Source organism: Oncorhynchus gorbuscha, linkage group LG19 (assembly GCF_021184085.1).
Source record: "Oncorhynchus gorbuscha isolate QuinsamMale2020 ecotype Even-year linkage group LG19, OgorEven_v1.0, whole genome shotgun sequence".
Classification (NCBI taxonomy): Eukaryota; Metazoa; Chordata; class Actinopteri; order Salmoniformes; family Salmonidae; genus Oncorhynchus; species Oncorhynchus gorbuscha.
The window spans coordinates 29,351,684-29,375,365 of NC_060191.1; the positions used below are offsets into that span (position 1 = coordinate 29,351,684).

Here is a 23,682-nt window from a genome sequence, read left to right on the forward strand (position 1 = left end):
ATAAATGTCATCCAGGCAAACTATGGATTTATTATGAGTAAATAATTAGGACCATTAACCAGTAGTGTAAAGTACTTAAGTAAAAATACTTGAAATTACTACTTAAGTCGTTTTTTGGGCTATCTGTACTTTTACTATTTATATTTTTTGCCATCTTTTACTTCACGACTTTCCTAAAGAAAATCATGTACTTTTTACTCCATCACATATTACTGAGTGTTGGAGTGTGCCCCTGGCTATCCGTCAATAGAACATGTAAGGAATTTGAAATGGTTTATATTTTTACTTTTGATACTTAAGTACATTTGAGCAATTCCATAATTACAAATAATTTTGATCGAAGTGGGCGAAGTATTTTGAATATTTGGGGCGTAGTCATCCATACAAACTGGCCAATGAGCTGACGAAGTACTTGGACGTGGTAGATTTGAAAGTGTGTTATAAACAGACATACTGACGTTGTTGTTGTTGTTTTTTAGCTGGGAAGTGTAACTATTTCACGTGAAACTACATTTGATAAAAAGGTGAGATGCGTTTTAATCTAATGTACGACTTTTAAAAAAACGTTTTGATTGCTTTATAGCTTTGTTTCCTTGTAAATCTTTGTGCTATGGCATACGCCATAATCCGGTAGCTAACTGGCTAGAACTAGTCGCAAACGCGTTATTAGCTAAGGTAGCTTTTCTTTGGCTAGACGAGATGCAAATGGTTAGCTAGCTAAGGACGTTAATTTAGCAGCACATATCCCAGCGAACTGGTTATTTACATCAGGGTCCGTTGTATGCTTGTTGATTCACACATCAGCAGTATATATCGCACTAAAGCGTAGATGTCATATGTGTGAATAGCTAGCTAGGCTTACTGTCAGTAACTGCCTCAATATCCATTAGCTAACGTATCGACGGTGACGTTAGCTACATTCTTTGCAGCGATGTTGGAGGAGGAACATACAGACAGACAGCACCAACTTGCCATGTTGTGTCAGAAGCTCGACCGAATTAAAACAAGATGTCTAATCGAAGGTAATAAAACAATTTCATTCGTTCCATGGCGAAGACAACATGCCTCATATATTGTACATAATGATATGCCCATATAAGACCACAGAGTTTGCAAACGGTCACTCATTGTCTTTTTTTTCTCTCCCATTTTCATGCAGATGACACTGATAATATCAACCAGGCCATTGGCTCCAATTCGCCTGAAACGTGTCTCGCATATCTGATGGTCTTGGAGAAGAAAGGAGACCCTCACTTGGATGCTAGTCATCTCACAAAGCTTACAGACTTCTATACCCGTGTATTCTCAACTATGCCACTGGGAAAACACTGCCAAAATGAGAGCTATGCCAAAATGCTGGTCAGATTTGCAGAGCTGAATGTGTGAGTGAACCATGATCATGCTGTACCATGAGAGGCTTGAGCTTTGTTTTGCAACATGTTCCTCTGTTGACTGTACTTAGCTACATCAGTTAAATACAAAGTGTGGTGTGTATTAATAATATTAACGTGGCAATCTAGGATTTGGGAAAACTACAAAGTGGCCACATTGCCACTTTTTGGTTAACAGCTGAGGGATAAGGCTAGCAAAAAGGTAACCATTCTCAAATTCACGGATGCAAGGACTGACCATCCATGAGCTCAAAATAATAGTTGAAGCTATTCAGTGTTTGTTTACAATTACATGGTTTACAAATAATGGAAGTGAAATCAGTTTAGATGTTGGGGTCTCTGATGGATTCCGACAGTTGAACTAAGCTCTGGAGGCATTTATACCGGTAAATTATTTTATTCAAAAAATCAATGGCTTATTCCAGAATTTACGTCTAAAAATGTATGTACCAATCCCAGATTGCCCCTTTAACAGACAACCTTTTGGTATTTATTTATTTCCTTCACATTGTCGAATGAGTCCTTTAATTTCTTTCAGAATTCAAGACCCCAGTGGGGCGGAGGGCAACTTCAATGTTGCGACTACACACTGCCAGGATTTCGCTTTTGTCCACATTGCACACGCTCAGTTTGAACTGTCACAAGGTAGAGCGATGTACAACTATCTTTGGTTCGACTGGCATAGATGATTTATACACACAGGCAACACAATTTGGGTTATTTACTCAACTTTGGCTGCATGGTTTTACAAGCTTTTTCATATTCACCCAATACAGAGCAACTATTGAATCTCTAACATGTTACTCATATCATGCCAATGATGAATGAATCAGTCCAATCTGTGAAACTCCCATTCAGGAACTCCATACTGCTGCAGGAAAGTATTATTGGTATCTAGTCAGTAAGATTATTATTTCTTTACTATCCCATCTCAAAAGGCAACACAAAGAAAAGTACTTGGATACTTCAGAGGGCAATTGAACTGAATGCCAAACCCAATGACCTGCTGGAGGCTGCTGTGCAGAACTTGACACTGGGCAAAGCAGAACTTCTTTCCTCTGAGGATAAGGAAAATGTACCAGGTTAGTTATGTCCAATTTCCAATCCCATTTGAGATCAGGATTAACCGGAAGCCCATTTTCTCTCTTTTAAAAAAAAACTTTTTTTTTGTTTACGTCAAAAACAAAAAATAGTATATAATACATGAACATGTTTCTTCACCTTAGATTTGAATGAAATCACTATTATGCTACTGTAGGTTTTTAGTACTGTATATTGATTGTCTTAATGTGTTGTTAAAACAATTTTTCTTTCAGTCTCAACGTATAATATAAATGGATCTGCAAAAAATGGCAAAGAATTTCGCAAAGTCTCCAGAAACTCAGACGGTACAGGCGACTTGCAACTCTCCAGTATATTTTCTTCAGGGTAAAAAACAAGTGTGTTTTTTTGCGTGTTTTTTACAGTGCCATGTTCTCACACCAAGTTTCTCTCTGTTTGGATTTACATTCTTCTATTCTGTCTCGTGAAATTTTTGTTGTTGACACTGTTCTTCTCGTTCCCTTAGAACAATGGAACCACGGAATGGACCCCAAGAGGACCAGGCTCCAGCTTGGAGTTCTGGGTCTCAACGAAAGAGAGCCGTTGGCATAGTAAAGTTTGATTTTATTCTTTTAAAGATTCTACATTTAGATTTTATTAGTAGTAGTTTTAAATAGTGTTGGGGGGGGGGGGGTGTTGATACAGTTGCATATCGCAATATTACTATGGACGATATTGTATCGATACTTTGACTCAAAGTATCGATTGTGTTTTTAGCTAGGTAGCGTTAGCTAGCGCCAGTTGGTTGTATCTGCGCCAAACCCGGGTATTTTTCATCCTGTAGCTTGTTCTCCAATCTTTTTAAATTGTTAGCCAACATGTTCGCACTTTTATTTTCATGCCTGATCAAACCTTGTTTTCATTATGACTCTCTTGTCTCTGCAGCAGACATATATAGTGAGCAATGCGTTAGGAACGTCAAATCGCAGTATCGAATCGCGATACATATAGATACATGCATATCGCAATACATGTCGTATCGGTACCTAAGTATCGTGAGAATATAATATCGTGAGCCCTAGTTTTAAAGTCGTTTTCCCCCCCATCACTTCTCTGGCTTTAAATCATCTCTTGTTCATTATTATCCTGCCCTTCTAGCCAGGGAGAGTGCCTGTAGTCCATCGTTCTATCTATGAAATGGATGATGATGACAGTGATGGAAGACAGGTGAAGAAGAGGGAGGCTCTCATCCCAAGTAGCTTGTCCAGGTAAGCATCTTTATTTTTTACCTATTTCAAGGAAACACGTTCAGAACACAGGATTACAAAGCCTAAACTGATGAATGGAACTTTCTTTTAGGCAAACATCTGGTTCAAGTGCCATGTTTACCTTGTCCTCAGCCCAAAAGCGTGTTGAAGATGGGGACTTCCTCAATCTAAAGGTCTGTGAATGAAAATCCCCACTGTTTCAGTTGTAATTATAGCGGGGGGGGGGGATTGTTGAAATAACATGGAGAGCAAGAGCATATGATATCTCACATAATCCTATTTTAAAGACGAGTTGATTGGACAATCATATCGTTGTTAATGTGCTCTCTCAGACACCGATCATTAGCCCTGAGCCACGCCCATGGGAGGACATGGGAATGGTAGACTCCACCACGACACTGCTGCATGGGCAAGACGGGAGAGATGCCACTAGGGTGGAAGGTGAAAACCTTTTACATTGAAGTGAAGCCATTTTGACCTAGTAGTTGACGTACAAAAAGCTTGTTTAGTGAAAAGCATTAGTTGGTGCACACCCACATATTCAAAGAGGTGCTCACTAACCGAATGGTAAACTTGTGAGAGGAAAAATGTTCCTCACTCATATGTTCTCTGCTGTTTCAATGGTAGATACCACTGACAATATAAACCAGATAATCGGTTCCAACTCCCCTGAGGCTTGCCGGCTCTATCTGACTAAGCTGGAGAAGAGGGGCAACCCTCAGACGGACACCAACCTTCTCCTAAAGCTGAAGGACTGCTATTCCAGAGTCTTCTCCAGACTGCCATTGGGAATGTACAGCAAAAACGAAAGCTATGCCAAGATGCTGGTCCGATTTGCCGAACTCAAAGGGTGAGTGTACTAAAGGATATTTTTGTAAATTAAAAAACATGCATGTATTCAGATGTGTTTCTAGTGTTCTAGAATTGGTTTGTTGGTTTGATGGCTGTCTAAAAATGTCCTCTGTAGTATTGATGACCCAGATGATGCTCGGGACAACTTCATCGTTGTGAGATCCAACTGCAAAGGCTTTGCCTTTGTGCACATAGCACATGCTCAGTTTGAGGTGGCTCAAGGTAGATTGCCCATTTGTATTTGTATCTTACATAAACGATTGTGCGTAATATAGAGTTCTGATACTAAAGAGATTTTTGTTCATATTCTTCCAATAGGTCAGGTCAAGAAAGGCACCTCAATACTACAGAAAGCCCTTCAGGTGAACGCAAAGCCCACTGAACTAATTGAGACTGCAATGCAGAAGCTAAAAGCCGGGAATTACCAGTTTCTCCCCGCAGAAGACCGAGAGAGTGTCCCAGGTAGGTTTAATTTAAGTTTAGTCAATTATGCTGTATGTTTTGGTGGTGTTCGTTAGGGCATGCAATGGAAAATGTAGTCCCTCTGTTTTCTCCTGTTTGGTACCTAATGAACATGACCCTGTTCATCCTGACTGCAAAGTGATAACGGCTTAAAGCTTGCAAACCTGATGTAAGTTTTAGTTAATAGATTCCTTATACGTGTTTCTTTTTACAGAGCCACAGTCCCACGGGTCATTGAGTCTGTCAAACTATGGTAGAGATAGGGAGCCGGAGATTCCCGCCCGTTTACCTCTGAGCCAGACACAGCCCAAACCCTCTAGCATGGAGCTGTCTTCAGGGTGGAAAATGCCAGCCCGTGTCAGCCGAGTCGTGTCTCCAGAGGTTTGGCTTGCTATTTTATTTTTGGTGTTTCTACTGTGTCATCAACATGAAAAGTGCTAGCATCAATCTCCAATTTAGTTTGTTCATTCTTATGGCGGAGTTAACTACATTTCTGTCTCTCTTTTTGCCTCTGTTTTGACACTTAACACTTTTTTGTTTTCTTTTGGATTCTTCTATTTTAACCTTTGGGTTTATCTGTGTGTGTGTTTGGTCGTCATCAGGAGAAGCACACCCCTCCTGATCTCAGGCCCATTCCACGTCTGGTGGACTCTCTGCCCACCCCATCCCTCCCTCTCCCGTCCAGACTAAACCCACCCGTCGCCTGCCAGACGCCCAACTACAAAGACCCCAGGGCCAACTGGTGAGGGGGCTGGAGTGGACATACATCTGACATAAAAGCTCTTGTGCAATGATCCTAATAACCATAATTTAATGATTCTATTTCAGCTCTTGAGATATATTAGGAAATGGTATTGTCAGTGTTGGGGAAGCTAACCTGAAAATATCACTTTCCACTGCAAGAAGTTGCGCTACAATAAAGCTACCCTCAATAAAAAAATATATATTTTGAAAAGGTTACTTTGAAAAGGTTACTTTGAGAACTACCTCTTGAAAAATGAGCATATTTTAATCTGAACTGGCATAGTGCAAAGTTAAGACTCATCCATCCTGTGACGTGGCTTAAGTAACAGTCACGGCAGACAGTGTGGTGAGATCTGAGTGTGTTTTGTCTTGGAATCAAGAGGAAAGATGGGAAGCAGTGGTGCAGAAAATAGGACTTTGACATTTGAATTCCCTTTTCTCCTCAGTTACGTTACCCCCGTGGTCAAGAGGAACCCCCCGGTTGCGGCCCCTCTCTCAGCAGCCCATAAAGCCGGCCCTGCCCAGCAGCAGCCGTGCACCCCCCTCAGCCAGGTGTCCTATGCCCAACAGACCCACCAGGTAAACCACAAACTCCATCCATGGGATTTCCCTGATCACTTGAGACGCAGTCAGGTCAGGAGGAACTAACTCATGTCCCTAGCTAGTTATGTTCTCTATTTGTAAGTTTTCTGTTTAAGTTAAAGGCCTATGTCAAATGAAATGTGAACTTGATGGTTGAATGACTTTGCACTTGTCCCTTACTTCAGGGTTCCACCACTGCTCTCTCAAACGAGTCCATCGTGATAAAAGGCAAACAGTTCCTCGTCCTGAAAATGATTGGCCGAGGTGGATCCAGTAAGGTAGGGTCCAGTTGTCTTGTTCATTAAGGCACAATGTAACAAAAGTTCTCAAACATTGTGCAACGGACAACGAAAGACAGTTAATTGTTGGACAATTTAAGATACCAGGGAAGTACTACACAGGTGGTTGGATGACCGATTAGCCAGCTGGTTTAATAGTAGGTCCTCTGTCATTTCAGGTGTACCAGGTTCTGGACCAACGGAATCAGCTGTTTGCTGTGAAGTATGTGAACCTGGAGGAGGCTGATCCCCAGACAGTGGAGAGCTACAAGAATGAGATCGAGCATCTCAATCACCTTCAGCAGTACAGTGATCAGATCATCAAGCTGTATGATTAGTGAGTGTTCAGTGTTTGCTACTGACTTATTCTGCTAGGGTCTAGCAATATATTATTTGGATTTTTATAAAAATGCATACACTATACATCCAAAGCACAAAAACTGGTGGTACTGATACATACATAACAAATCAAATACATAGTCATATGGCCTACATGTAAAAAAAAAGGAAGATAACAACATAAATCTATTATTTAAGTTTTACATTTTTTTTTGTCTCATTGATGTTGTATCAACTCCCAAACGGGAGAGGTGAAGGTCGAGTCGTGCGTCCTTCAAAACATGACCCGCTAACCTGCACTGTTAACACCTGCTCGTTTAACCTGGAAGCCATCCGCACAAATGTGTCAGAGGAAACACCGTTCAACTGACAAGTGAAGTCAGCTTGCAGGGATTAAACCCCGAGCTGTAGTGATGCCTCAACACTGCTGATGCAGTGCCTTAGACCGCTGTGCCACTCGGGAGGGCCCAACACAATGTATTTCGATTGTGGTCCTCTGTTCCATCCCACTATACATGTCATGGGATTCCCAGTGAGCAATGCATTTTATCAGTCGAGTTCTCTTGTGTTCCAGTGAAATAACCAACAGCTACATCTACATGCTAATGGAATGTGGTAACCTGGACCTCAACACCTGGCTACGGAACCGTAAAACTGTCAACCCGCTGGAGAGGAAGTTCTACTGGAAGAATATGCTGGAGGCAGTCCAGACCATCCACAAACATGGTTATTATCTCTCCATCTATCTCTCTTCATCAGTAACAATTGTTTTCTAAGTTCCTCATACCCAAACATTGCACTCTATAAGAATCTTTTTTAGTTTTTTCAGTAACTTTTTTTGTGTGTAGGTATTGTCCATAGTGACTTGAAGCCTGCCAATTTTGTGATTGTGAATGCATCGCTGAAATTGATCGACTTTGGCATTGCAAACCGCATCCAGCCTGATGTGACAAGCATTATGAAAGATTCTCAGGTAAGAGCACAACCCCCATCTCCAACTGTAGTTCATAATGTATGTATGCATAACCAGAAACTTGCCAAAATAAGGATATTGATCTTCAAGAAAAATATCCGAAACACAGGTGGGGACCTTGAACTACATGCCCCCCGAAGCCATCAAAGACACTTCATCCCAGCCAGGGAAGGCACGCTTTAAGGTGAGCTGATGTCCCGTCCTTCCAAAACAATGTATTTTTAATTGAATGCATATTCCTTATGGACTCATTTGTATCAATGCTGGAAGTATATGCATGTGAAATGATGTATAATAAATATTTTTGTTTCTTTGATTCATAGATTAGTACTAAAGGTGATGTGTGGTCCCTTGGTTGCATCATGTACTGCATGACCTATGGGAAGACTCCATTCCAGACCATCACCAACCAGATCACCAAGCTACACGCCATCATTGACCCGACTCATGAGATAGAGTTCCCTGACATTGCAGAGAAGGATCTGCTAGATGTGTTGAAGGTGAGTGATTCCGCTATGTATTTGGTGTTTTGGTTGAGTTTTGATTTACCGTGAATTACATGGATCTGATGGGGATATGTTTTTTTGTTTTGTTTTTCTACCACCAGAGGTGCTTGGTACGAAACCCAAGAGAGCGGATTTCCATCGCGGAGCTGCTGGAGCATTCATACCTAAAGCTTCAGTCTCAGCAACAGTCACCTGTGCCAGGTACATAAATGCCCACACATTATGCATATTTTTAACTTATACCTGCCATAATACCAAGTGTTTTTTATTATATTTTTTTAATAAGAACAAGAATTGCAACAAATGTAATTTTGTCTTCCTCTATATCTCCTTTCAGCACCTCCTGACAACAACGATCTGAAGAGGATCCTCAATGAGCTCGCTGCCTTAAAGTCTCCCAACAGCATTGCCAGGGCAACTAATGTGAGCATAACAATGTGTGAATTTCCAATAATATTCATCTTATTGTCATTTGCTTTTAACTGACTGGCGTCTTCTCTGCAATCGACAGAACTTGGCGAAAATGTGCAACAGTGGTCGAAAACTGGATGCTGCAGGGTGTGTAAAGTCATCCAGCCTGCTCAACTGGAAGATGTGATCTGGCCATGTAGATGCTCCACTGATGGCCTAAAAAAACCCATAGGTGTCAGCAGATGGGACTCCATTTATAGCCTAAGTCGTGCTTTACCCATGCTTCAGCACAACCTGAAAAATACATCCTGCTTGGCAGTACACTGGCCTTGTTTGAATACTTTGAAAATGTATCCTTCCTTCCCCTTGAAGTAATCACTGATCTGACATGTCTGGATTGGTGTGAATGCTTTGAAGTGGAACCTTTACTTTTATTTTATCCAAGTATGTCAGTATGACACAGAGGATGAGAGGAAATAAGGAAGCTTTTTAATCCGGGTCCATATCTGCCCTACAGCGCTCTACCACCTCCACTTTTTATGTCCTCATGACTTCCCCTTACTTGCATCTTGACAGATATGAATCTAAACTTTTTTTCTTTCTTTTTTTAGACTGACATTTTTTGTGTTTCTTTACTTTACACATTTTACTGTACTCTCAAACATGTAACTGCAAAAAATGCTCAACAAATAAACTAGCTAACTGATGTTTATTTCAGCTGTCAGTTTCATCTGTGGATAGACAGATATAGTGAATATAGTATATATATATATAATTCATTCAAGACTTTCAGTTATTTGTATATATATATATTTTACTGGCACTGGTAGGATACAAATAACTCAAAGTCTTGAATGAATTATAGTGAAGCTGCTGAATGGACGAAAGGGGGCATTTTATGTGGAGGGGGGAATAACCTGCTCTGAAAATGTAAAATGGGATGATGTATGGTAATTATGCTGTCTCAAATTCATATCAAAACCAACCAAAGGGTTTCAGCACCACATCATGGAGAGCTATGAAAATGGACCAATACTGCATGCACCATTTCCTATTACCTCCAGCATGACTGTTACTTGCTCTTCATGACACCAGACATCTCTCTTTTTCACCTTCTTGCACCCAGGAATGGTGTACACTAGACAGCATAGCCACAAAGTCAACATTGTCTTTAAGGTTAGCAGTGTGGTTAAACAGGTAATTTGCTGTCTTTACCTAAGCACAGTACTTGACTTGGGCGGGAGGTCACCTGAACTGAGTAAAGGCACCTCAGATTTAATTCCGAGTTGCTGCGCCTCATATATCTCGAAGGTATTGAATTCCTGCAACTAAATATAAATGAGTACTGGCACCATTTCAGGTCAAATCAAGCACTGGCCTAAAGATGTATTTACAGTCTGGTAAAATTCATAGCTAGGAGGGGTGGGAAAGGGATCTGGTATATATTGACAATAATACATTTTATTGGGCAGATGCCTTTCAGGACACTCATACATTTTATTGGGCAGATGCCTTTCAGGACACTCATAATACATTTTAAGGATATCTTACATCAAATCTGGTACTATATATTAAATCTATTTGATTTAGGCCTATAATGAATTAGAATGTTGCTTTATTTACAGGGAAAATATAACATTTTAAAAACGCTTTTTTAAATAATAATATCCGGGTTCTGTCACTTCACATGGTATCATGTGCGGTGAACAGTAGCTATTGCTGTGTAGGTTACTCCACATTAGCTAGCTAGACTCACAAAACTAGCAAAAACAAGTGGGCAAACAAAGCTCACTTCAATTTTTTTCAGTTTCGGGACATTGAGACAATGATCAGCACGACAATGATGTTTTTATTCAGCACTTTAAGAAATCATGAAACACTCTTCTCCACTTCAATTCGCACTCTCCCTCCCTGTCCAGTGAAAAAAAATGGCCTATTACCAGTGTTTCATATCGTCTAGTTTGAGACTCAAGTTTTGAAATATAAGCAACTCTGTTATATTAAGGGAAGGCCTACATTCAGAAAATATGACCTCTTATTGTAAATGAAAATAGGCAAATGCATGAAACAATATTTCCAGTCAGTGTAAATAGCTCATAATTTGTAGAAATGTAATTAAATTGGAAATATAAATATGCCCAGAGCTTTTGCACTATAGTTAGGCCCTATAGGCTATTGATCATTTAATTGATATCACACAATACATGGTAGGTATACTTGATCTCTTGCGCCCAGCAGAGAATTGCACTCTGCTTGCATTTTGACTCATAAAGTGATCTCGACAAATAAAAGGTTGGTGACCAATGTTCTAGTCTATATAGGCTATGGCCTATTATTATTATTATTATTATAAACTGGGTGATTTGAGCCCTGAATGCTGATTGGCTGACAGCTGTGGTATTTCAGACAGTATACCACGGGTATGACAAAGCATTTAATTATGTTGGTAGCCAGATTATAATAGCAATAAGGCATCTCAGGGCTTCGTGGTATGTGGCCAATATACCACGGCTAAGAGCTGTATCCAGGCACTCCGTGTTGCGTCCTCCCAAAAACAGCCCTTAGCCGTGGTATATAGGGCATATACCACAACCTCGTACCTTATTGTGTGTATTAGCATACTGTTAGGCAATTCTCTACATTTCCTTTTAGGGTGTTTTAATATGCAGCATGTAACCTAATACAAAGCTGATCTACTTTGATTGGTTGCCATGCCAGTGATTAACACTAGAAAAGCCTGGCCTCGTTGGACTCACCTTTGGGGCCAATGATGTGTCTTTTGAAAGTAAACATGCTAGCAGTCTAAATAACAGTGCATTCAGAATGTATTCAGACCCCTTGAATTTTTCCACATTTAGTTTCGTTACAGCTTTTTTCTAAAATGTGTTAAATATTTTTTCCTCTCGTCAATTTACACACAATACTCCATAATGACAAAGCAAAAATAGTTTTTTTGAAATTGACCATCAGGTTCTTGGTCACCTCCCTGACCAAGGCACTTCTCCCTCGATTGCTCAGTTTGGCCGTACGGCCAGCTCTAGGAAGAGTCTTGATGGTTCCAAACTTCTTCCATTTAGGAATGATGGAGGCCACTGTGTTCTTGGGGACCTTCAATGCTGCAGAATCTTTTTGGTACCCTTCCCCAGATCTGTGCCTCGACACAATCTTGTCTCAGAGCTCCACGGACAATTCCTTCAACCTCATAGATTGTTGTTTTGCTCTGACATGTACTGTCAAATGTGGGACCTTATATAGACAGGTGTGTGCCTTTCCAAATCCTGTTCAATCAATTGAATTTACTACAGGTGGACTCCAATCAAGTTGTAGAAACATTTCAAGGATGATCAATTATTTATTTTTTCTTCTAAAAACCTGTATTTGCTTTGTCATTATGGGGTATTGTGTGTAGATTGATGATGACATTTTTTTTATTAATCCATTTTAGAAAAGTTTGTAACATAACAAAATGTGGATAATGTCAAGGGGTCCGAATACTTTCCGAATGCACTGTACATGTCATATATGCTATCGGAGGAACAGTCATTTGGTTGTGGTTATGAATGTCTTAGGTAACATTAGAATATGAAAGAAAATGTATTTCAAAGAACACAATAGCATTTTCATTAGTTTATGTAACTGTAGGCTATATGTACAAAATAAAAAAAAACACTAAAACACCACAATTTAAGTCTGAAAATCCAGGACAAAATACATTTGTTAAGGGCAGGTCTTAAGGAATTTATGAATTTAAGAATATGCATTTCAACGCAATTGCATATTTTGAGTTTAAATATATTACTGTGCTTAGTGTTACGAGTGCACACGGGGAACACATGTAATCGCAATAATTCTTCACCCCAAAAAGTTATATTTTAAAAAGTTATATATTTCTTTTGTTTCGATACCAAATCTTTATTCATTTTATCATTCTCCTGTTAAGGGAAGGGGGGGGGGGTACATGCACAATATACAAATTATTATAAGTAAAAAAGTAACCATACAGAGACAAAAAGTATCAATACATTTAGTATGTAAAGGTGAGGTAGGTAAAGGTAAAGGAAAAGGTGAGCCTCCACCCCAACATGCTACCCCATTCCCCCAACCCCACCCATCCAGCATGTTTCCCTTCAATAACCCCCTCACCCAGAAACCATGTTTTCAACCCCTTCCCAACCCTTCAATAGCAACTAGGGTTGCTTTTCAGTCCCGCCTCCCCTCCCCAGAAAAACCCTCTCCATACCACCTCTTCCTGGAGGGGCTAGAAGCAAAGAAAGTAAAAGAAGATGACAATGCCAAGAGTGTGCAAAGCTGTCATCAAGGAAAAGTGGCTACTTTGAATAATCTAATATATATATATATATATATATATATTGATTTGTATAAAACTTTTTTGGTTACCACATGATTCCATATATTTTGATGTCTTCACTGTTATTCTACAATTTAGTAAAAATAAAGAAAAACCCTTGAATGAGTAGGTGTGTACAATATTTTGACGGGTACTGTATATATGTTTCTTTACTTCGGGGGGGCTGTTCGGGCTCTATAGATTGCTTATGTGATTTAGCTGAGATTATTCTTTACAGAGCCAAGAGTATTTGTCCAGGCCTCAATTGTTTCTTGACAAGCATCATTAATTCTCGCTGTCGATAATTATAATATTAGAACTTCTAATAGTAACTGTATCCCATGGTGAATTGGGAGAGAGTGAGACAATTGCCACCTAAGTGCCAACATCTTTTTTTTTGCGGCAGTGCTGCCTGCCAGCATTAACCATCTCTGATTTATTGAGAGATTCAAGGAGCTATCATCGTTAAGTAGCATATTAGATGCAAAACGTTGAATATTTACATTCATGAACTTCTAAATGAATCCTGTAATTTTGTCCCTGGATAATTTTTCTGCAAGGCACTCCCACATCACATGAAGGAATGTGCCTAACTGATTTAGGGGACACAGTGAACAGTTGGGGCCAATTTCATCGTAAAATGTTTCCTTGGTGTTAAATATAGTCTGTGAAACAAATTGAAAATGTATAAATTGATGGTTCAGATTATGGAATGCCAAGGTCATGTTTTTACGTTCTCGTCCAGTTAAAGGTGCACTATGCAGAAATTGCTCTGCCATTTCCTCGTTGCTGAAATTAGAATAGTTTGCCTAATTTCACTTTGTGACAAAAAAAGAAAGTACAGTGTAGAGAATTGTACTATCTAAACCGCAGCAAAATATATTTTCCATTACCAAAAATACTGTATTTTCAGCTGTTTGAAGCTGGTGTACAAAAACCGAAAGTAAAAGACACAAAAACTAAACTTAAGCAGGGGAAGCAGGGAAAAAGTGCACATAGAACAGCTCCACCACTTCTTAGACTTGCTTTCAATATATCTATATATTGCATTTCTATGTGAATTTGGTTGGGTTGCCCAAAAAGTTACAGATTACAGATTTAAAGGTTTACTCATATTCACTTAGATCTGTGGACCATATTTTCTTTAATGGCTAGCTTAGAATATGAGCTTTCCAAAAGTTATTTATATATTATAGAGATGTGTCCTTTCGGGGGACCAGATCATTTATTCATGAATCCCATCATTGGATCGTCCGGTAATTGGGTTTCCCAAGATATACATAGGCCAGCATAGCTGACCTAAGTTGTAAGTATAGAAATAAAGAGTTTCCTGGTAATGAGCATGTGTCTTTCAAATCTTGGAATGTTTTCAAACCATTACTGTCCATGATATCGGTAAGGATTTGGACCATTGGGGGATGCAAAAGCCGTCCTCCAGATCGCAAGGCATTATTGTTAAATATTGGAGTTTTAATTTCCAGATACATTGTTTTTTCAAATTTGTACCAAATAGAGAGTGTGAGCAATAACAGGTCCAAAGCGTAGTTTACATTATTTAAGGCGGCTACTCCCTAACAGGCGTACGCGCAAAGCCGTTGGGGGTACGCCAAGTAAAAATGTGATTCACATTTTCAAACAGTCCATTTGGATTTTCCAACGGGGCTATACATCTGGGTGATGCTTTTTTTCACCTGAGTAACCCTCGTTTCACTGCCCAAAATACAATTAAACCATCAAGTGTTCAGTGAATACAATGTCAAATACAGGTAGCCTAGTCAAATAATTAACATCCAATCACATTAATCGTTACTCTATCGCGGAAATTCCACTAATGTATGTAGCCAAATGTAGCTGCTGCTCATTCCGTTTGCTCAAAAATTGATAAATGTTTTTTTTTAAAGTAAGCCCATAGAAACACAACAGCAGGAGAGGATATTTTTTAAAATACTGGACAGCTTTCTGACACCAAATGGACTTTGGTAGTCAATATGTGTTGGTATCTGTGCTGATGGCGCAAAACCCATGACAGGGAGACATAGTGGAGTGGTAATGCGCATGCAAGCAGGCCCCTGAACTCCATGAAGGAACGCATCGAACAGGGCTTCCGGGTTCCAGGCACTCTCCACTGCCATTGTGAGAAAATCCACTGTATAGTCTGCCACACTACAGGAGTCCTGATGTAGTTGGAGCAGCTTACGAACTTCCTCTCTCCTGGAAAACAGAGAATCAAACACTTTATGTACCTTCTGCCACAAATTCCTACAGACTGAGGCAAACAGTGGATTGCTGCTCCCACACTGCCGTAGCCCATGCAGGAGTCCTCCCAGACATCAGTGTTATCAAGTACGCTATCCTCGAGCGATCAGAGGGAAATGAAGAGGGCTGTAGCTCAAGATGAGAGAACGCAGAGAGAAACGCCCTGCAGGATCCTGGATCTCCAGCGTAGCGCTCCGGAGGAGGTAAGTTGGGTTCTCGGGAAGCCTGGGTAGATTGGGGAGAGGCGCCACTGGTAGCGGGGTAACTGACACTCTGGGGGGTTTGCTGTAGTGGCGGGGTCTGCTGGGTTAGACTAGTCCGAGTCTGCTGGGTTAGTCAAGGCCAGTACGTACTATCAGACCTCAGGATAAGACCCAGATGCAGACAGTTCAAATCACAGATGTTTATTAACAAAACAGTGTGCAGGCAGACAACAGGTAAGCAGGGGTCGGTAATCCAGGAAAGAGTCAGAAAGGTACAGAACGGCAGTCAGGGTCAGGGCAGACTGTGTGGTCAAAACTGGGAAAAGAAACAGAAAAACAAGCTCTAGAGCGAAACAGGAGTACGGGTAAAAAACACTGGTAGGCTTGACAAGACAAACTGGCAACAGACAAACAGAAAACACAGGTATAAATGCACAGGGGATGATAGGGAAAATGAGAAACACCTGGAGGGGGGTGGAGACAAGCACAAGAGAGGGAAACAAATCAGGGTGTGACAAACTCGATGAATGGTAAATTCTGCTCTCCATCCTATCAATACATTTAGTTCTGTCTTGCCCCCTGTTTTGACTTTGGAGAGAGTAGTCGCTACCGAGTCTGTTTGTTGAGAATGCTGGAACGTTGTTAACAAAAATGTCCAATTCTAATATCCGCTTTAATTGTGATGTATTCAGCCCAGATCAAAAATGCAGTTGAATTATTTTTAAACCCGTAAGAGTGCTGTCTAAGAGGGGTTTTTACTAAACTTTATGAAAAACATGTTGTGGTCTTACTGCTATTAGCCCATATAAACACATTGAGTAACAGATTCACTATACAGAACACCAAATAGTCCCCCCCAAAAAAAGAAATCTAAAGAAAGTTTGTTCTGAAGTGTAAAAAGAAAGATCAGGAAACATTATACACTGCTCAAAAAAACAAAGGGAACACTAAAGTAACACATTCTAGATCTGAATGAATGAAATATTCTTATTAAATACTTTTTTCTTTACATCGTTGAATGTGCTGACAACAAAATCACACAAAAATTATCAATGGAAATCAAATTTATCAACCCATGGAGATCTGGATTTGGAGTCACACTCAAAATGAAAGTGGAAAACCACACTACAGGCTGATCCAACTTTGATGTAATTATTATATTATATTATGTAATGTCCTTAAAATAAGTCAAAATGAGGCTCAGTAGTGTGTGTGGCCTCCCCATGCCTGTATGACCTCCCTACAGTGGCGTTGGTGGATGGAGCGAGACATGATGTCCCAGATGTGCTCAGTTGGATTCCTGTCTGGAGAACAGGTGGGACAGTCCATAGCATCAATGCCTTCCTCTTGCAGGAATTGCTGACACACTCCAGCCACATGAGGTCATGATGCTCTCGGCACTTTTAACGGACCTCTGAGACTATCACAGTGCAGGTGCATTTATACGAAGACTTGATTACACACAAGTGGATTGTATTTATCATCATTAGTCATTTAGGTCAACATTGGATCATTCAGAGATCCTCACTGAACTTCTGGAGAGAGTTTGCTGCACTGAAAGTAAAGGGGCTGAATAATTTTGCACGCCCAATTTTTCAGTTTTTGATTTGTTAAAAAAGTTTGAAATATCCAATAAATGTCGTTCCACTTCATGATTGTGTCCCACTTGTTGTTGATTCTTCACAAAAAAGACAGTTTTATATCTTTATGTTTGAAGCCTGAAATGTGGCAAAAGGTCGCAAAGTTCAAGGGGGCCGAATACTTTCGCAAGACACTGTATATCTGTTTTTAATTGTACATTTTTTGAAAGGGGCATGCTTATTTAAGATGGTGAGGAAATAACTTTTAAAGATTGACCAGGCATCCTCGACTGACGGGATGAGGTCAATATCCTGTCATCACCCGGGCCAGGTCGATTAGAAAGGTCTGCTCGCAGAAGTGTTTTAGGGAGCGTTTGACAGTGATGAGGGGTGGTCGTTTGACCGCTGACCCATAGCAGATGCCTGCAATGAGGCAGTGATCGCTGAGATCCTGATTGAACACAGCAGAAATGTATTTGGAGGGCAAGTTGGTCAGGATAATATCTATGAGGGTGCCCATGTTTCCGGATTTAGGGTTGTACCTGGTGGTTTCCTTGATAATTTGTGTGAGATTGAGGGCATCTATCTTAGATTGTAGGACTGCTGGGGTGTTAAGCATATCCCAGTTTAGGTCACATAACAGAACGAACTCTGAAGATAGATGGGGGGCAATAAATTCATATATGGTGTCCAGGGCACAGCTGAGGGCTGAGGGGGGTCTATAACAGGTAGCAACAGTGAGAGACTTATTTCTGGAGAGATACATTTTTTAAATTAGAAGCTCGAACTGTTTGGGCATAGACCTGGAAAGTATGACAGAACTATGCAAGCTATCTCTGCGGTAGATTGCAACTCCTCCCCCTTTGGAAGTTCTATCTTGATGGAAAATGTTGTAGTTGGGTATGTAAATCTCAGAATTTTTGGTGGCCGTTTTTACTCCTGAACTTATTTAGGCTTACCATAACAAACGGGTTGAATACTTATTTACTCAAGACATATTAGCCTTACATTTGTATTAATTTGTAAAACATTCTAAAAACACATTTCAACTTTAACATGATGGGATTTTGTGTAGGCCAGTGACACAAAATCTCAATTTAATAAATTTTAAATTTGGGCTGTAAATGCAACAAAATGTGAAAGAAGTCAAAGGGTGTGAAAACTTTCTGAAGGCAGTGCTTGTGTAGGAGAATTTTCAAAAGTCACTTTATGGCACTCGGTTTCATTTCCCTGCCTCAGTGTCAATTCCAAGCTGTGTTGTTAATCAGACTCTTCATATAGAATAGAAACAATTGATACTATTCTCACCCATCAGACTCTTGTCAATTTGATCTTGTCTTTAGGTAACTAATTTCTGTGCTGTATTCATGTGCTGTTCTATGAACCAATCTCTCTGTTCATGCAAGTGGCTGACTGAACAAATCCTCACTATCAGTAGCTGCAATTTGGCAGTAAACCCAGACCTTGTTCTGAGAACGAACAAAAGATATCTCAGTTTCAAGGTCTCAGCTTCGAGAGAAGAAGCCTGAGGTATTGGTCACATGTTATTAACCAGTATTGGTCGGTCACATGAATGAAACAAAATGGTAATGATTCATGAATTATGCTAAATCATGCAAATATAACTTGTCTGTGTATAGCTGTATATAAGACAACTGCTGGGACTGCCCAGGCACAGCTCCTGATTGGCATGTGTACTATGGTGCATTGAGTTGGTTGGAACCTCTCCAGCGTGCTGACAAATAAAGGATGATTCATTTAAGATTGACTTTGAGTGTCCCTTTGTAAGAATTTCCATGACGTATGTTTAACCATGGTAAATATGAAAATAAACTCTTCCAAATTAAACAAACTCCCCCACCTGTCTGTCATGCTTTAAACCATTTATTTCTATATGGCTGCACACACTCTCCCTTTCCATGGAGTGGATGAACATGCACAGGTAGCCTACTTTTTGAAGTGATTTGTTTGACTATCAGATGAAAACATCATGACTGGTTGTGTTCATGCCAAATTAAAGGGTCATTTGTTTTTACAGTTAAATTAAGTCTTTATTATTAGGCCCTGCCTATAGTTTATTATAGGTGTAGGTTAAATCAAGAGTCATGGTAGCAAGATTATTTGTTAAATGCATGGGTTGTGGTTTGTGATCGATTACTGTATAGGGTAGGTTTGTATTATAATTTAATGATGGTTTGAGTGCCTACATTTTGGACCTCCTTTTGCCCGCCCTTCGACAATGGATTTCTGCCGATGCCATTGGTTTAAAATAACATTTTAAGTAGATAAAATGTAGATAAAATGCATGAATGGGCGCGATGGCTGTGGTAACTAGTGACAACACAGTTTCGTCATCCCACAATAAAAAGTCATTCATTTTTTCATGTTTGGCACAACCAGAAATAGGGAGAGGCCCAACTCGGAGGAAAAGCGGTCTCCCCCCATTACACCGACCAAGCAAAGGTTTTTGTATGAAGTTCAATTAGAGAGTGTCGAATTTGGTCAAAAAACATTTGTATGGTTTATATGCTACGTGAGGTTTATTTGATCAAATATACGTTTCGTAATGCTTAAGTTCTTATATAAGTAGGACAGGTGACAGCAACTTTGAGAGAAAAACACTATAACGGCGTTGTCTCGAGATGGTTATGCATAGTCATTGAATGATGCAGGTCGTGTAGCATCTCTCTACATTGATACAGGTGGTTGACGTCAACAACCCTCATCGAATATTCAAAAACAGATTTACAATAATGACATTTATCCACCAATCCAAAGAAAGGATGGGCGGGGGCTAGACAGCCCGCGGTGCCACTTTGTGGACAACGATTCCAAGTGTTAGGGCGAGAGATTCTTTTGTCAGTATATCCATAATCTTTGGCACAATTTATTTACCTGAGTCAATGGCTGTGTTCGAGAGCGTCAAAACCGTGATGGTATCATGGGTAAATTGTGACTGACTGACTGATCTACAAATAATATTGAGTAGTTATTTAGGATGCAAGGTCATTTGTAGATCTTTCAGTCTCGACTCGCTTTAATAAGTGGGCTGCAATGTCGAACGTGACAAAAGTCCAGCAGGGAGTTCGATTAATCTCGCTCAGGCGCCCGTGTAGGCGTGTTTTCTATCGCCTGAAAGTCAATTGCTGCCTCCCGCAATTCAGTCGGGTGCCCGCTCTGTCCGACAGCGAAGAAGTCTCAAAATACAAGTGATGTAATTAACGTGAAGTAATGAGTAGGATTCTGTGTTTTCCCATGAAAAAGTGATTGTTTTATCTGCCTCCCCAATAAAACACATATAAAACATGTATTTTATGGAAAATATCTGTTGTACTGTTGGACGATGCCATGCTGCTTTGATGATAACATAACCGAAGGGCGCAGATTACTCTTCGATTTGAGAAGGGCGCTACTCCCATCCCGCTTTCGCCAGACGACGTGACGGACACGTCAACGCGGGCCAGCGTAAAATAACTCCCTCAAGTAAATTCAGGGTCGATGTAGGGCGATTGGACAAGAGGCTGAACCCACTGACACCACCCACTGTTTCAACCAATCACAGCCGCTTTCGACTAAAAGGGGACTCTGTCATCATTCTCTTCTTCCTGTTCAGTCCATTCACAACAGCAATGGCGGCTGCTGCACGGTTTCTGCTCAGAGGTGCAGGCTCGAAAGCCTCCATCGCGAATGTAAATATTGGTGATCAGAGCTTGTTTGGGATTACTCTGCTGAGGTTATCCCCGAATTGCTCATCCCAAACAAAAACACAAAGAAGGAATGCTGCGCACTTCACCTACCACCCTGACCCTGTCCCCACAGAGTATGGTAAGTGAATGCCCTTGCATTCTCAAATAATGTGTCATACAGACAACTATCTTTGCTGAAAGGTAAAGATCATTTGACAATATCTTCAATTCGTGGTCTACATTTTTCCCTAAATGAGTTAGCTAGCTTTCTAACTAGCATGATAAAATTAGCTAGCTAGTTAACGTTATTCCAGCTGCATTCATGCTATGTTTTTTCTGTTTAAATTTTTTCATGCTTAGCTTTTTTTCTTCTGTCGTTGGCTGTGTTGCATTAGTCTTTCTAGGGCAGTGGCCCCCAACCTTTTTTGCACCAAGGACAGGTCTCATATAGATTATAATTATAAAAAATAAAAAAAAGTTTTGGTTTTTTTTGGGGGGTGGGTCAAAACACAAAAGGAATATCAATTAGGCCTATAAGTTTAGTATAGCCACTTTTTCATAATATTTTAGTTTAATAGGTCTAACGTGATGATGTTATAAAAACATAATTATAATGCACATTTATTTTCTAAAGACCATATAATAAAAACATTACAACTCACCATGTTGCTGAGCTTGTTTCGTGGCAACAAGACCGTCCCATCAAGGGGTGATGGGAGACAGTGACACCTGAAGGGTGTTCCTTATGTCCAGCCTTCTCCGTAAGGCTGGACATGTAAGATGGCGCTAGAGAAGAAGGCAGACGTTTCAAGTGCCTCCAACTGATTTTTTTGTTCGTTTATTTGCAACTTATATTTTTAAACTTGTTTTGTACATATTGTTGCCGCTACTGTCTTTATGACCGACAATAACTTTTGGACATCAGGACTGAGATTACCCACCACGGACTGGCAGAATCCTTTTTTCCCCTATAACGAGTCTGACGAGCCCAACTTGAACGATATACTGCTTTCTCAAGAAAGGCCCAGATCCCTGTGATTTGCGTGGAGAAAAAAGGTGCCGGACGGCGGGCCGCCTTCTGAGAATTTCTAAACCTCCATTTCCTTCCATCCTGCTAGCAAATGTGTAATCTTTGGACAATAGAATACAGATAAAGTCGGAAGTTTAATTACACTTAGGTTGGAGTCATTAAAACTTGTTTTTCAACTACTCCACAAATTTCTTGTTAACAATCTATAGTTTTGGCAAGTCAGTTAGGACATCTGCTTTGTGCATGACACAATACATTTTTCCAACAATTGTTTACAGACCGATTATTTCACTTATAATTCACTGTAATTCACTGTATCACAATTCCAGTGGGTCAGAAGTTTACATACACTAAGTTGACTGTGCTAAACGGCATGGAAAAATCCAGAAAATTATGTCATGCCTTTAAAGCTTCTGATAGGCAAATTGACATAATTTGAGTCAATTGGAGGTGTATCTGTGGATGTATTTCAAACTCAGTGTCTTTGCTTGACATTATGGGAAAATCAAAAGAAATCAGCCAAGGCCTCAGAAAAAAAATTGTAGACCTTCACAAGTCTGGTTCATCCTTGGGAGCAATTTCTAAACGCCTGAAGGTACCTCGTTCATCTGTACAAACAATAGTATGCAAGTATAAACACCATGGGAACATGCTGCCGTCATACCACTCAGGAAGGAGACACGTTCTGTCTCCTAGAGTTGAACGTGTTTTGGTGCAGAAAGTGCAAATCAATCTCAGAGCAACAGCAAAGCATTGTGAAGATGCTGGAGGGAACAGGTAAAAAAAGTATCTATATCCACAATAAAACGACAACTTGAAAGGCCGCTCAGCAGGGAAGGAGCCACTACTTCAAAACCACCATTAAAAAAAAGCCAGAATAGAGTTTGCAACTGCACATGGGGACAAAGATCGTACTTTTTGGAGAAATGCCCTCTGGTCTGATGAAACAATGACCATTATGTTGTGAAGAAAAAGGGGGAGACTTGCAAGCTGAAGAACACCATCCCAACTGTGAAGCACGGGGGTGGCAGCATCATTTTGTGGGGGTGCTTTGCTGCAGGAGGGACTGGTGCACTTCACAAAATAGATGGCATCAGGAGGAATAAAAATGATGTGGATATATTGAAGCAACATCTCAAGACATCAGTCAGGAAGTTAAAGCTTGGTTGCAAATATCTCTTCCTAATGGACAATGACCCCAAGAATACTTCCAAAGCCATTTTAAGGACAACACAGTCAAGGTATTGAAGTGGCCATCACAAACCCCTGACGTCAATCCTATAGAAAAGTTACATTTACATTTACATTTAAGTCATTTAGCAGACGCTCTTATCCAGAGCGACTTACAAATTGGTGCATTCACCTTATGACATCCAGTGGGACAGTCACTTAACAATAGTGCATCTAAAACTTAGGGGGGGTGGGGTGAGAGGGATTACTTAACCTATCCTAGGTATTCCTTAAAGAGGTGGGGTTTCAGGTGTCTCCGGAAGGTGGTGATTGACTCCGCTGTCCTGGCGTCGTGAGGGAGTTTGTTCCACCATTGGGGGGCCAGGGCAGCGAACAGTTTTGACTGGGCTGAGCGGGAGCTGTACTTCCTCAGTGGTAGGGAGGCGAGCAGGCCAGAGGTGGATGAACGCAGTGCCCTTGTTTGGGTGTAGGGCCTGATCAGAGCCTGGAGGTACTGAGGTGCCGTTCCCCTCACAGCTCCGTAGGCAAGCACCATGGTCTT

At 40.4% G+C, this 23,682-nt stretch overlaps 2 protein-coding genes across 4 annotated transcripts in view; both read left to right on the forward strand.

Annotated features, from left to right (window-relative positions):
- The first annotated feature begins 389 nt into the window (after window positions 1–389).
- ttk (ttk protein kinase) lies at window positions 390–9,559 on the forward strand. Of its 3 annotated transcripts, none has more exons than XM_046314576.1 (25): window positions 390–524; window positions 930–1,022; window positions 1,160–1,382; window positions 1,930–2,036; window positions 2,330–2,473; window positions 2,708–2,819; window positions 2,959–3,043; window positions 3,591–3,700; window positions 3,792–3,873; window positions 4,033–4,141; window positions 4,328–4,550; window positions 4,668–4,774; window positions 4,871–5,014; window positions 5,229–5,395; window positions 5,617–5,756; window positions 6,205–6,337; window positions 6,526–6,618; window positions 6,798–6,955; window positions 7,532–7,683; window positions 7,806–7,930; window positions 8,040–8,114; window positions 8,254–8,430; window positions 8,538–8,637; window positions 8,774–8,859; window positions 8,948–9,559. In XM_046314576.1, the coding sequence occupies exons 2-25, from the start codon at window positions 932–934 to the stop codon at window positions 9,032–9,034; spliced, it is 3,030 nt and encodes a 1,009-aa protein (XP_046170532.1). In that variant the 5' UTR covers window positions 390–524; window positions 930–931; the 3' UTR covers window positions 9,035–9,559. The 3 variants fall into 3 exon arrangements, with proteins under 3 accessions (XP_046170532.1, XP_046170534.1, XP_046170533.1); XM_046314578.1 differs by having other exon boundaries at window positions 405–524; window positions 891–1,022; XM_046314577.1 differs by having other exon boundaries at window positions 411–524; window positions 915–1,022.
- Window positions 9,560–20,825: 11,266 nt separating this feature from the next.
- LOC124005866 (2-oxoisovalerate dehydrogenase subunit beta, mitochondrial-like) overlaps window positions 20,826–23,682 on the forward strand; it is a 92,597-nt gene continuing 89,740 nt past the window's right edge. Inside the window, exon 1 of the mRNA XM_046315492.1 lies at window positions 20,826–21,059. Coding sequence (XP_046171448.1) covers window positions 20,864–21,059 — 196 coding nt within the window. The 5' untranslated portion in view covers window positions 20,826–20,863. The remainder of the gene's footprint in view (window positions 21,060–23,682) is intronic.